At 45.7% G+C, this 15,104-nt stretch overlaps 1 protein-coding gene across 1 annotated transcript in view; it reads right to left on the reverse strand.

Moving 5' to 3' along the window:
• Positions 1-3,398: 3,398 nt before the first annotated feature.
• MAP6 (microtubule associated protein 6) overlaps positions 3,399-15,104 on the reverse strand; it is a 46,971-nt gene continuing 35,265 nt past the window's right edge. Inside the window, exon 4 of the mRNA XM_062511718.1 lies at positions 3,399-3,468. Within this exon, the coding sequence (XP_062367702.1) occupies positions 3,399-3,468 (70 nt within the window). The remainder of the gene's footprint in view (positions 3,469-15,104) is intronic.

Below are 15,104 nucleotides of genomic sequence, written 5' to 3' on the forward strand. Positions count from 1 at the left end.
ACAATATATGGTTATACTCCTGCAGAACTCATCGTTTTCCTTAGAAAAAGTGGCGTCAGGCAAACTATTTCTTAGAACTGGCTATTATCATTAGCAAGGCGCGGGTGTAGCTCACCCTGGTTGTCGCACTGAGGAAGGCTCCTCCGCATCTTCCTCTGTGGTCCCTTTGATGAAGGCTGGGCGTCTTCCTCGCCCTGCCTAAGAATGCCTAGGCACAGTTCTTTTAACCCTTTCGCAATAATGAATTCGTTTTGCATACGTAATCAGAAGAAATCAGTGTAATCAAGTATAGAGAAGTGCTTAGCATAAATTAGTATAAGAAAGCGTGGCAGACCTAGCTTGACGTGAGTGTGACTTGACAAAAAGTTTTGGATTTGGTATCCCAGAGCAGCAAGTAGGGAATCAAGGAGGCAGTAAGGACGATTCTTTGTTTTAGGCTGTGCGGATTGTGCGCGGACACTAACTATGACTACAGGAACCCGGTGTAATGATTTTCTAATCGCTTGCTTATAAGTACTAACCTAAGAAATGCAAGCATGTATGGTATTTTTGGTAAATTTTTTATATAAACCCACTGAAATTTTTCAGTGTTGGAGCAGCACTTAGGGTGGAGTGCGGACCCCTGATCTCCCGACAAGTAAAGTAAAAGCTCTTTTGCGCACAATCCATTTGTCTGTCAGATCCTCTGAATCACCATTTGCACAGACTTTGACTCGGGTAAATCAGCAAGGAATCAATCTAGTTCTGGGTATTTTTCACCTTATCAGGACTGAGAGGGACCAATTGAATTCTCATTTATGCCTCAATGCTTATTTATGCCGGATTTGGTGTTATAACCCCATCTTCTGACACACGGGCTGAGCCCTAACACGCGGCTCCACCTGCCGCTGGAATGCCGACCGTGCATCCCAAAATCCGGGCGGCAGCGTTCTGTCTGTCCGTGTCTGCCTTTCTCTCTCTGGGTCGTGCTTTTTCCCCTTCTCTGACTTTCTGTCCGCAAACCGGTCTGTACCAATAAACGATTCTCAGATGCAATGTTTGGCTCCTTTGTGCTTGCTTTCGTGGGAGAAGTCTGTTAAAAGGAACACCCCAGGGTTTCCCTCACAGCAGAACATAACCCATAAATCAGAAGGACAGATTGAACAATCCCAGCAGTTTTAGTCACTTTACACCCACAGATGCTGTTGGCTTCAAATCCTAATTGAATCCTCCCTCACTTCTACATTGGTCTTTGATGGATCTGTCTGGGAGCTCTCCTTAGCCACTGAACAACTTCAGTCACTGCTTCATTAATAAGAAATAACCCATAAATAAGGAGCTTTGTAGCTTTAATCCCTGCCCATGCTGCCAGAGCTGCTGGTGAGTAAAGCATCTCCAATGTGAATTTTACACATCTCCTTATCCCTGGGCAATGGTGTTCCCTGAAAAATCAGCAAATGCCCTCAAAGCTGTGAGGCCTGGAGCCTACAAAGTGTGAAATCCAGCCTGAAACACTGTCCCAGGCACTTTCTTCTTCATTTTCCAGTAGTGCTCTTCCTCTTCTCTAGGGGATATATGCTCCCTGGATTGGTATTATTTCCCAGGTGCTGGATGGAAGAACGGACAGCTTTGGCCCCTTGCTTCTCTCCGCATCCATTGCATTAATTTCTGAATGTGAAATATTACTTTTCTTTCGTTGCTCTAATTTCTGGTCTCCTGTGTTGCTCGTATTTCAGCCTTCGCTTTTTTTTTGCTTGGGGGATTTCCTCCTCTCCCTCAGCCTTACACATTTACACCACTGCTGACACAAACCACAGCCAGGGATGGAAGAATGTGCCACCTACATCACAGATAAAAGCAGGCATGCAAAATTCAGCAGCACTGAATTAAGCTTGTTGGTGGGAGGAAAATTCCTACTACATGGATAATTCCTGTACTACATGTATTACAGTAATACCTCAGGATAAGATCAAGATGAGCAGCTCACAAAATCAGGGAAACTCCCAGCTGCAAAGACTTGCAATCTTCTATAATACATGGGATGGGCAGTGCAGTTAGTAACTTGATTATTTTTGAGAGTAGGAGGAACCTGAGGGGAACATAATATGTAGGGAAAGAAAAGATAATGGAACAAAAAGTGGAAGGAAGCGCGTGTCTGAGGATAGCAGCTGACACCAAGAGGGGGGGGAGAGAAATACTAGAAATGGAGAAATTATTTATTTTTCATAATAAACTGTAAATATTCCAGCTTGTGGCAAAATGAAAATTTTAAGGTGATAATGAGGTGATGCTGGCCTACATCCCTATAGTGTGGGCAGCTGGAGAGGGAGGAGACTCTGCCTTGTCCAAAAGCTCCCCACCTGCAGTTCTACCTCCAGCTCTGGGGTCCATCATTAGAAGGACGTGGAGCTGTTGGAACAAGTCCAGAGGAGGCCATGGAAATGCTCCAAGGAATAGAGCACCTCTGTTATGGAGACAGGCTGAGAGAACTGGGGATGTTCATACTGGACAAGAGAAGGCTCTGGGGAGAACTGGAGTCCCTGCCAGTGCCTAAAGGGACTGAGAGAGCTGGAGAGGGACTTTGGACAAAGGATTGGAGAGACAAGACAAAGGGGAATGTCTTCCCACTGCCAGAGGGAGGGATTGGAAGGGATATTGGGAAGAAATTCTTGGCTGTGAGGGTGGTGAGACCCTGGCACTGAGAAGCTGTGGCTACCCCATGCCTGGAAGAGTTCAAAGCCAGGTTGGACAGGGCTCGAAGCAACCTAGTCTAGCGGAGTATGTCCCTGTTCTTGGTAGGGGGTGGAATGAGATGGTTTTTAAGGTCCTTTCCAACCTGAACCATTCTATGATTTGTCTGAAGTGATACCCAAATTGGCAATCAGTTGAATATTACTATCCTCAGAAGATCTGAAATATTTGTGGCTACAGCACAGTGGTATCTGCCAGATATTGCACAAGGTGTGCCTCACCTGGAAATATGCAAACACAAGTTCCTGACTGTGGTAAGAATTTATAGTGCATTAACTCTTCCAGGGATCTTTGAAGAGAGTTGATGCTTCAGTCAACTAGGATTCTGGCATAATCTCTGAAATCCAGTGTGATGCCTCCACAAGCTATGGATATTAATCTATCTCTTTGTTGCCCATGTAAAATATAGAGACCTTTAAAACGAGCACTGCTTCCCATCTATGAATAAAGGGAGACTTGGACCCATTTTTTTCTGTAACTTTACTATGCATAAATCAAGGCACAGACATGCTAACTGCATCACACAATAACTTCAAAGTGCTTGAGAGACAACAGAAGTTGTCATTCAGCTTTCATCATCAGCTTTATTTTCTGCCAGCCAGACAATAACACATTTCATGCGGACTACACGTTTGCTCCAGCTGCTGTTCAGACGAAAGTTCCTGACTTCATGTGAGTTGGTCCTGCACTAAGGTACTTGGTTCTTGGTCTGTAGCACCCGTGTTTTTTTCAGGGGTCCTGGAAGCAGAGAAAGAGCATTATTGCAAAGGTATCAGAGCAATCAGCTGGCCCATGACAACAAAATGCCACCCCTGAGCTGGACTTTGCCCCATGACCAATGGCTCTGCAGAGCATTCCCCAAGCAACCACATATTTGGTACATCCTCAGGTTGGCTGGTGAGTGGTCCTGCTCCCTGCAAGGAACTGGTCCAAAACCCATGGGTGTCCCCAAAACCTGTGAGAGCTTGGGCTGGACTTTTTGACCAGCCCTTGGTTTAACTGTGACCAGGATCATATCCACCATCAGCTACAAAAAATACTTGCCAATTGATTATAACCTGCGTGGAACAAACACCTTGCCATAAAATTGTGTCACAAAGAAGCAGTTTGTTTCCCTTGTGATGGGTGGTGAAAGCCCTGTCACAGTGGAGCTGAACTCTTGTGCTGCTCAGGAAGCACCTGGAACCTGTTAAAACAGCTGGCAGGAAAGCAAGCCCAGCTAACATACACTAGCCCCAAACTGAGAGCACCCTTTTTCTCTTCAATACCCCCAGGAGTCACCAGGAGTTGCTGGATGCCTGGTGAGGTCACCTGGATAGCCTTGGATGGCAGCACAAAAGAGCAAAGGCACCCTGGAATTAGGGTGGATGCTGCCAGTAGAAGCTCTGGATATGTGTTGGAAGGAAGGCTGGGTCTTGAGAAAGCACAGAGGGAGGGATGGGAAAGACCTGTAGGGAACAAGGGAATCAGTCTTCATTAGGAAAGAGGAGGAGGATTTCCGGGGATGAGGAGACACATGCATGGATGGGAATGGTTCTGCTATGGTGCAGAAAGCAGTTGACGATGAACAAGAAACCTGCTAAGATTTACAATGGGCAGCTTCACATGGTAGTTGCATCAAGGGACTGTGGAGATCCCCATTTGTCCCCCAGTCTTGCATCATTTTTGTGCAGGAAATTGTTCCAGGTTAGAGGAGGGAAGGAGGGGCTGACACCATGGAGTGGCTGGTTACCATTTTCTTGGTCTATGAAATCAGCCCAACCCAGACATGAGAAAAACCATTTCTTTGTGAGAAGCTCATGGGGCAGGACCATGTGAAGAGCCCTGACAGGACAGCTCTCTCTCAGATACTCACCCTCACCTCGCCCTTTTTGCTTACTGCGAAGAGATATTCGCGGCCAGAAGCAGTTGGGGAGTTTAGTAGGAAATCTGCTGAGTTCTTTCAGCCCAGAAGTTTCTATGGGAATGAAGTGAGCCCAGCACCATAAATCAAAGGATTAGAAGGGAAGTGCAGAGCAGCTTCTCTTTGGAAAGATGCCCACTGTCAGGGCAGACCAGGTCTGTACTGCTGATGCACAGGGATCTGCTAGGACAGGACCCACTGCCTGGTCTCTGGAGAAGGTGGGAGATGCCAGCACATCCTTGCCAGTGGAAATTGTGCCCAAGGGCATCTGCATGTGCAGTTTGAAGGCCATCAGCAACTACTCCATAAACCAAGCACATCTTCACACCTCATTTAGTGAGGGAGGAGGCAGGAACTACGGGGCATGATCTCAGGTTGTCCTGTGCCAGTGCTGATCCAGGTTCAACCCGATTCAGGTGGGTCAACACCAGAGCCATCCCACCTCTTCCTTGGTATCCAACCCTGCTCTTGCTGCTACCCTGCATTTCAGAGGAGATAGCTGAAACCAAAAAATCATCTTTCCCTGAAGCAGCATGAACTGTTTTCAACCAACCAGCATTTTCCTGAGCCCTTGCTAGAAGCACCAGGGGAATTCCTCCACCTCAGCAGCATTGGGGTGGTCCTTCCCTGTTGAGACAGCCAAAAAGCTGCTGCCTGCAGTGTATGTTCTTCCTTTTAATCTACTGGCTTTTTTCCCATGAATGTGTGCATCCTTCAGCCACGGATTTCAGGCCTGAAGAGGAGAGACTGTCCCATCTCACCCCCAGGCTTCCTCTTTGTTTGCGTGAATATAAACAACTGTGTGATTGTCCATCCAAAACTGTCTTAAACTGGAAGGGGTGTGAGGGGTAGGTAATTGCATTGTTTTCCCCTGGAGCTGGTATTCAGAAACAACAGAGCATGCACAGCAGAGAACAACTGTGGCTGTAGTGAGGTCTAGCCCCATGTACCAGCCTTGGGAAGAGCCAGCTGGCAGTGTGCAAATCAGAGAGTTGAAAGGAAAGCCTGATACTGAAAGATCATAACAAGCCCCAACACACATGCAGCAACATTTATAAAATGATCTTTGTTTAAGCCACGCGAGGAAAGAGTTTGGAGATTTTTGCCCTCATGAGGGTTGCTGATAGCAAATTGTTGGTTTAGTTTTGTGAGAAAGTGAGAAATGTAGAAAAGATTATTTGGAGGTGACCGATTTCTCCTCCCATTATGTCTGAGAGAGGTGCAGAAATACTATTAAATTCAGCAGGGGTTAATTTCCCAAAGGCAGCACAAGGTGTCTGGAAATAACCAGGGGTGTTCATGAGCCCCATGAGCACACATAGGACCATCTTCTCTCTGTTGGTCCTGGTATAACCACATGGAGCTGGGATTTATTGGGATTAAACTAGCCTCTGACAGCTCCAGCCATATTATCATGTTCCTCAGAGATGTGGAGGATCTGCTCACATCTCACCCCCGTTCCCCTATGAATCTTGATGTTTTGGTGGCCTCATATCAAAATGAGCTGATGACTTATATTCTCTTCTGCAAAATTACTTTAATTTAAAGCAATTTAGCTATTTGGGAGCTGTTATGAGTCTGAATAGGCACACAGAAAATTAAAAGTTGCCTTTAAGAGAACTAGAAGCAGCAGGAATCTTCCATGAGGGGCTCAGAAACAGCAAACAGCCTCAGGCACAGAATTTCGGTGCTGAAGGAATATTTTAAAGAAAAAACATGAGAAATCTGTCCTTTCCTTGCCAGAGAATTCAGGTGAGGAGACAGCTGTTGTCTGTGGAAGAACCATGTTTTGGCTAGTGCCCTTATCCAGGAGGAGACTAGCAGGTTCATGTTCCTCAGAAGATAGAAACTCATTGATTTCTGGGCAAATGCAATTCCCAGTTTATTTATGAGTAGGTTATGACAAGTCACTTCTGTCTTCTGAATGCTGCATTGCCCTTTGTGCACTGAAGCTTGTTGTCTTTACAAAACAGCAGCAAAAACACAAACATTTTTGTCCTGAAAAATGGTCTTAACATGGTACTTTATAATAGGTCTCCGTCACATTCTTTGGAAAAGGCACGTCAAGCAGTAGAGGGATCCCTGTGAATTGTATCAGGGAAGTGCAGAATTTCAGCCTCGCTCTATACCTCAGTAAGCAGAGGGGTTGCTGTCCTTACAAAGGTGTGAGACCTGGAAATGTGCAACTGTTTGGGGCCAGCAAGGTCTGAAGAAGAAAGTGCCTGGTTGTGAAATCTGGCCTGATGTAAATGGGGGATGAGCAACAAGGAATTCAGCCCTTTGGAGTCCAAACCAAAGCACCAGACAGGCAAGCTCTTACAGAGCTCTGCCAGCAGAAATCTATTTTAGAAGACTTCTGCATACATCCAAGTCAGATGAGGACCTGAACAGCATGGAGGAATCATGTCCTAAATACTAGTCAGCCCCTAAAACCGCAGGTGAGATTTTTTCAGTGCTTTTTTACTGGTGGAATCTACAGCTTGGAGGAGGAGGCTGCAGCACTGTGGAAGCAAGGCAGGTGGAAGTAAGACATTGTGGCACATAGGAAAGGATGCAGGATATCATCTGCATCAAGGGATTGATCCTCTCTCCCAATGCCTCTTTCCAGCACCTACACCAAAATACCAGCAGCCTAGAGATGTTAGGCACAACCCAGCTGCAAGTCTTGCTTGTCCCAGATGGCATTTCCAGGTTCCTCACTGAGGATTTGAGCTCCCCACACATTTCATCTCTTCTGTCTTCTCTTGCAGGCAGGACAGGGCAGGAACAGGCACTGAAGGAAGCCAGAGGACTGAGCACTGCTTCATCCCTCTCCCATCCATATCCAACAATCTCCTTCAGTTTTGCCTCTTGTTAGGTCCTCAGACCCTGCTTCTGCAGATGGCCCATGAAACCTGACTGGTCACCATGCTCTGAGCTCACTCAGCAGGACCAGGAGTCTCCTTTGCTTTCTGGCAGGCTGATGTCACACCACAGGCAGTGAGGGTCACTGTAAGGGTAGAGGAACCGAGCTGCTCCTGCAACTTTTCATGCTTGTAAGGAGCACCTGGGAAGAAGCACCATCTCCATGTGGACCAACCAGCACTGACCAAACCAGTGCTTTGAGGCAATAAATTAGGACAAGGAGGCAGCAAGGAGCCATCTGAGACTGAGTCACAACTGGGTCCTTGATGTACTCACAGGTAGAAGGGACCATGGACAGTCTGGTCCTCCTTTGGGGTGAAGGAATCAGATGTCCAGGGCACCTTCTGAGCCACAAGAAGCCTCCTGGGCATCCATCTCTGAAACATGCTAAGCCAGCTTTTGCTGATTCCCCTGAGAGATGTATCTTCTTGGATTTCCACTGACACATCTCTGCCTGCTGCTTCTTGTTATAGGAGAATACTGCTCCTTTACCATCAGCTGCTTCTGCTCTGGGCTGCAAGATTTTTCCTTCATTCTCCTTGGCTGCTGCATTTGTTGAGCCACCTGGCAGCACAGGACATCTCTGCAGGAAGCTGGAGAAAAGCCAACCTCTTTATCAGATGCACCAGAATGGCAAAGGACAGAAGATCCTGCAGCTCTGAATGTGCCAGGCTCCTACACTGACAACAAAGCTTGTCCCTGTGGCTGTAAAAAAAAAAAACAAAACCAAAAACAAAACCAAAAACAACAAACAAACAAACAAAAAAAAAACAAACCAAAGGTACCAGGGGAAAAAAGCACGAGCAGTGTCATCCTAAAAGACAGACAGATTTGTGGAAGCAAGACTGACTGCTTGACTGGCCACCAGGACAGACACACAAGGCACTTGGAGACACATCTAGTGAAGTCACACCAAGAACAGAGGGAGAGAGAAGGGGCCGTCAGTAGGTGAGGTATCCTTTATTCAAGCAGTATCATGAGTGATATCACACAGTACAGGCAAAGAAAAAGGCTTACAGTCCAAGAGACACAGGACATGAGACAGTAATTGAGAAGGATGGGAAGGAGAAGGTCCTTGGTGGAGCTGGGTATTTGGGGTGATGTGGAGGGGAAAGGTGTTGGAGGGGGAGAAGTGGGAGAAAGCAAAGGATTGGAGAAGCAGCTGTGGGACAGACACAGAAAAGCTGGCAGAGGGGATGGAGGGAAAATTGTTGTGAAGGCAAGAAGGAATGGTTGTGTGGCAGGGAAATGGGGTCAGATAGGGAGGTGAGGGCATTGCAGACTGTAGGAGAAGGAGCCAAGGGAGAGAGATCTCTGATCAGCAATGAACCTTGAGGAGTGGGGAGAGCAGGGGCAAGGGGCACAGAGACATTCACTGTCCTGTGGCTCCAAAGCACTGTCTGTTTCATTAAATTCAGGGTACACTGGGGAGATGTGTCTCTGCTGAAAAATCACAGGATCACAGAATTATTTGGGTGGGAAGGATCTTCAAGATCCTCTTGTTCCAACCCCCCTGTCATAAACAGAGACACCTTCCACTAGACCAGATTGTTCCAGCACAACCTCTCCTTGAACACTTCCAGGGATGGGGCAGCCACAGCTTCTGTGGGCAAATCTCTTGGGTCCAAACAAGGTGGCCAAGCTGAACTTGTCTTCAGTTGGGTACTAAATCCTGAACCAGACCAAGGAGCACGTCAGTGCAATGGCCAGGGGTTGCTCTCAGGATTTCCCTGCCTTGACCATCTGGTACTGGAGCCATCAAATGCTTATGTGTGTTGTTAACTGATGAGAACAGACCCATCTGCCACCTGTCATGTGGTGAGATCCCCTCCACCACGTGCCATGCAGGGTGCTCCTCACTCTTTGCTGTGACCCAGTCCTCCAGACCTCTTTCAGAGCTAGCGAGGACACAGCAGTATGTGTCTCCAAGAAGATATGGGAACATTAGTTCGGGGCTTGGGGTAGTTGCATGCCACAGGCTAGGTTGGGGTGGGCAGAGGACAACAAGGAGGGTTCAGAAATGCTTTCTCTTTCCCACCTCTCACACCAATGAACACATTGAAAGCAGTCATGGCTCTCACACATCACTACCATCCATCATTTCTCTGGTGGCTGAGCCTTGTCATTGGCTTCCACGGAGTAGACTGCCTGAAGGGAGAGCTGGTATTTTAGAAAGCATAAAGATGCCTTCAATCCATTAGTAGGATTTTCTTTCATTCTTGCCTCACTTGTCCTCCCCATGCCAGTCAGGATTAGGGAGCTGTTCCCAAGGCACCCTGCAACAGAAATTAAGAGTGTTTACAAGCAATTCAGAGTAAATGATAGACCGCCAGTCCCAAAGTACTCAGAGCCGTGTTACCTCTCATCACACAACCCTGAGCTTGGAAGCAGACCCAGTGGCATTAGTGGAATTGCTCCCAACCCAGAAAGCTCAGGTGAATAAGGGAAAATGGAAGTGAGGTGCCAATTCCCCAGCTGAATCAAACTTACCATGAAACTGCTGGAACAAGGCAGAGCAGAAGCCCATGTCTGAACACAGTATTTTCCAAATGTGGAAAAGATACTGTTCTTAGAGCTGAGCACATCCGTATCATCATGTTTATACCAGGGAATTTCTCCTTCTTGTATGGCTCCTCTTCTTGATATGATGTCACTGTTGGGGATGGTGATTATTCTTGGATGTTGGGAGGTACAAGCTGTGTCACAAGCACCTTGTTAAAAAGTCTTTTTCTCTCCTGCACTGGCACATTTCTAATTAAACCCTAAATCAAAAGAATATCATGACACAAGAGGCTGCATTTGTACAAGGGCTGATATGTCAGCTGATGAAACATCCTTTTACCAGTCAGGGATGTAAAAATTATGTTTTAATCATTGGGCTTAGGTTTTCAGAGGGAGTTTAGTTTTGTGCCCAAGCTGGAGTGGAAGGATGAAGAGTGTCAAGGAAAAACTTCAGCCACCCATGCACCAGGTTCCTAGATGGGTGGACACAATGTATTTAAAAGCAGCTCAGTAAAATTGCAAGGAGGGAGGCAACTCCTCATGAGACTGCTCATGGCAGTCAAAGCAACACCTCTGCAAAGCCCCTGATCACTCCCAGATCACAGATTTAGGTTGGAAAAAGGCCTCTAAGATGCTCTGTGGTTAAGTATTTGAGAGGGAGACTCAACTTTCAAAATTCAATTTATTGTCTCCCCTCCTTTTTCATTTCACCCAGATGCCAACACAGACAGATAAGACTATTTCTCCTCCAGCCAGTGCCTCCACACCTCCACACTAAATGCCCTTATAGGACAAAGCACTTCATTTTCACTGAAGCCCTCCAGCACAGCCCTTCGAAAGAGGTGGGCAGTGCCAGTCACCAGTGATCTGGTGAAGATTAAGGAGTCAGTCAGCACCAGTGGGTTCAGATAGTGATGGTTAAAGACCAGGGAGTCCAGGCTTTCCATCAGCCCAATAAGTCCTACTGTTCCCTTGGAAGCATCCTGCCCCTCCCTGCATTTGGGCTTTGCAAGGCTGAGTGAGTTCAGAGATCAACAGGGCAGCCAAGGTGTGTTTTCCAGCACTCCTTTTGGGCAGCTGCAGGGAGCAGATGGATTCCCTATGAAGACTGCAGCATGGAAAAGATCCTGTACCTTTGTGTCATGGGAGAAACACTTTGTTGCCCATCATGGATTGTCACAGATAAGCCCCAAGAATAACCAATCTTTTAGAAATGAGCATTTTCTTTGCTACCAGCTGTAGAGAGTTAAATGATAAATTCTGCAACCTACAGTCCAGCTGGAACACTCCAAAGATCATATAGATAGGTGTGATTGATGAATGGATGAAACTGGTGGGGAAGGGAGAGGGAAGGCAGGGTGATACAGAGGACATCAGAAAGCAGCACAGTTACTAGCTTGTGGTCAAAAATGGAATAAATTCAGAAAGTGATTTGCAAAACTAGGCAGGGATGAGAAATAGCACCCATAGCAACAGGAAGGCAGAAAATTTTGGTGGCCCATGGATGTCAACAGAGAGGAGAAGGAGATGGAGGAGAGGTTTCAAAACTACAAAATCATGGAATGGTTTGGATTGGAAGGGACTTTAAAAACCATCTTGTTCCAAACTCCCTACCCTGGGAAGAGACATCTTCCACTACACCTGTTTGCTCAAAAATTCAGTAATTTTCTTCAGGTTGGTGGGGATATACATTAAAGGAGAAAACATGATTAAAACTTGGAATTATGACTAATTAAAAGAAAAAAAAGGGATTAAGCTAAGATTAGAGTTCACAATTTAAAATAAAATTGCGCCCTCAGTCCTGCTTTCTTCTCAAGTGCCATTTTCTCCAGATAGCCACTGATTTCATTAATATAAAATCTCTGCTTTGCATTTCTACATACTGTGCCAAGCACTTGCTCAACAAGTTTGGCTGGGTTTGCAGTGCACTGAAAGTGCTCAACCCCAGAACTTTCCACCTCTTCCAAAGAGGATTTATAGCCCCTTCAACCCTCTCATTGGCCTTTCAGATGTTTTTCACAGAACAATAGAAAGGTTTGGTCTGCAAAGGACATTAAAGCTCAATTAGTTCCAATCCCCTGCCAAGGGAAGGGACAAATTCCCGTTGACCAGGTTTTTCAGGTTTGGTTTAGGGAGAAAACAAAAGCTGTAGACAGTTGCAAAAAAGTGTAATTAACATCATCTACCCTCCCTCCACCTCTCCTTGGGATTTGGTCTCTGCTTCCTGAGCCAGGACAAGTGGACATGAGCAAGGCACTGCACAGACCCTCTACTCAAAGATATTTTATATAGAAAATAAAACTTGCATCATCCATACGACTTCACTGTCCATCTTTGCATTTGCAAACACTTACAGCTCATGCCAAACTGGTCTGAGGTTAGCAGCCACCTAAAGGGATTTAGACTGTGCCAGCCCAGCTGTCCCTACAGCAGGCATGGAAGTGGCACCTCTAAGCAACACATGACTCATTTTGGATGGACAGGCATTTCTTTCACTTAACTGTGCTTCTGATTGAGAAAACAAGATCAAGGAGGTGGTATTCGTCTTCAGCATTTATTTATCATTGGAAAAGGAACCCTTTGAGCAAGCAAAGATCACAAGCACATCACAATCAATTGGCGGTACATTAATATGTGTGTGTGTGTGTGTGTGTGTGTGTGTGTGTGAGAGAGACTTTCATCAGAATACCAACAATGAGAAAGCACCACAAGGAAGTGTGCTTAACATGTTTACAAGAGACAATTTGTGATATGCAACCAAACCCAGGCCACAAAATATTAATTAGACACTTCCTATCTGCCTCCAAGAGGCAGGAGTTTGTGGAATGCATGGGCACCAGGATTTGGCACCGCTGTGCAGCAAATGAAGAAGCAGGTGATTGGTGTGCAAAGCAGTCAGGAAACAGGAGCTCAGTCAGCAATTAGCACCATTTTGCAGAAAGGAGTAACAGTACAATACAGTGAAAATGTGAAAGCAAGCAATAGCACAGGAACTCTCACAGGGTAAAAAGCAAAACATTTCTTTTTTTTTTTTTTCTTTTTACAAGAAAAGTAAAACATATTACAAATCAGCAGTGGAACAGAATCAGCATTGTGGTAGCTGGAAACACAGAACAGCAGAGCACTGTTTCTCAGTGGGATTGACAAGTTCAGAGCCCAAAATGGATTTGAAATGGCAGAGATTTGGTCTCCTTTCTGATAAACCTGAGTGGGTTGGATGGGCAGAATCTGTGGAAGGTACAGCAATGCAGGATTTCACCCTGAGGCTTGCCTCTGCTGTAGTTCCTGGTATTCAATACAGTGCCAGCCCGTGTGCTTGGATATGTGTGTGTGCTTGGATGCATGCTGCAGATATGGTGCACATGGAGCACAAGCCAGGATTTCTATCCCTATTTTACTGAAGTGAGAGGATGGTACTCAGGCTTTACCCGTCTCCCAGGCTCTTTCTGCAAAGAAAACCTTTCAAGGACCATTCATCCCACCAAAGACAGGTGTCAAAAATAGGCAGCTCAATGGTCCTTGCAAGTTCCTTCACTAGAGAGGGCATTAAAACCACTGGCTAACACTTCATACCTAGCTTTGTAGTGACCTCATGGAATGGCTTGAGTAGGAAGGGACCTTAAAGATCTTCTAGTTCCAAGCCCCCTGCCATAAAAAAAATTTCATGTATTATGGATACATAAAGCTATATTCTGATCACTCACTGTGTATGTTTCAAACACTGATGGATGCTCTTCATTAGGAAGAAACCATCCCAAGTTGGATGACCAGCAGTTCATCCAGAGCCATGGAGATGCCTGGATTAGGTGGTCTAAGCATCTTAGCGATGTTCCTTGGGAAAAATTTAGTTCACCTTGAAGTCAAGGGTTAAATTCTCATCGAATTCCAGGTGAAACAGTGGCAAGTGTGGTATATCTTTAAATGTGAAGCTTAGGGCTGAAAAGTAATAGGAAGAATTTTTTTGCATGGTCCGTCCTAATGCAAGATTGGTGTGTTGAGCTATTTGAACTGTGTAGTGCCTTCCTGATGTGTTCTGCCTGTTGTGACATATCATCTTCATAGCTTGTGCTACATCCCGTAGGAAAGGATGTTACTGAGGAGTCTGAAGATGCATGAAGCATCTCAAAAGCCAAGGAATCACACCAAGTCTTGGGAGCTCATCTTCCCTGGCAAGTTGTCCCTTATGTGACAGGTAGGAAGAGCTGTGAGCAGCATGCTTCTCTGCCAGCTCAACACAAGCCTTTTGCTGAGCTGCTCTGGAGACAGAGCTGAGCAGTGCTGCAGGGGCTTCTGAGCACTCAGAAAAGCAATGATCAATATGGATAGGTCAGCATCTCCATGAGGCATGCACATAAAAAAAAAATTTAAAAAGCACTACATTCACAAAGATTTCCACAGTTTTACTTCCTGGAGGATTTTCCCTGGTTTCCTCCTAAACAGCGGAGGTTTAAATATATATATATATTTCTATATATGAATATATATTTTCCACATACACAACCTGACTAGCTCATAGCACACAGTTCTAACACAGCTAAGCTTGGAATTACACCACGGAATTCAGAACACTACATTTACTGATACTCGAAGGTTAGGCTGTTAGCGCAAGGCAAACAGGACACATCACATGATACACTGAACTTGGCATTTATTCATTACTAAGGCCAGCAAATGTCACTATCTGTATATCACAGAGCTTTCCTCCTCACTGGAAACTTTTGCCCAACCTTGTAGCCCACCACTCATTTATGTTTTCAAAAGACCCAATCCTAATGGGATGAAACCCCAAAACCAGGACTCCTCACCCTCCCAACCCATCCATTTTTCTGCTAGATAGTTTCATATCTCTAAAATACCCCTAGCAGTAACACTTTCTTTATTCCACCACCTCTACAGCAACACACCACCTCCCTACTCTACTTCCTATCTCTGTCTTCATGCTTCCCAATTGTCCACTGGATGTTTCAAGCTGGACTTCATATTAGTAGAGAAAATTTGGAGCTGCAAAAATAAGCAACAAGAACCCTGCATCTTAACTTGCAGCCACTCTGCTGTGGGAGAGTTT

This window comes from Cinclus cinclus, chromosome 2 (genome assembly GCF_963662255.1).
Source record: "Cinclus cinclus chromosome 2, bCinCin1.1, whole genome shotgun sequence".
In the NCBI taxonomy this organism is placed as follows: Eukaryota; Metazoa; Chordata; class Aves; order Passeriformes; family Cinclidae; genus Cinclus; species Cinclus cinclus.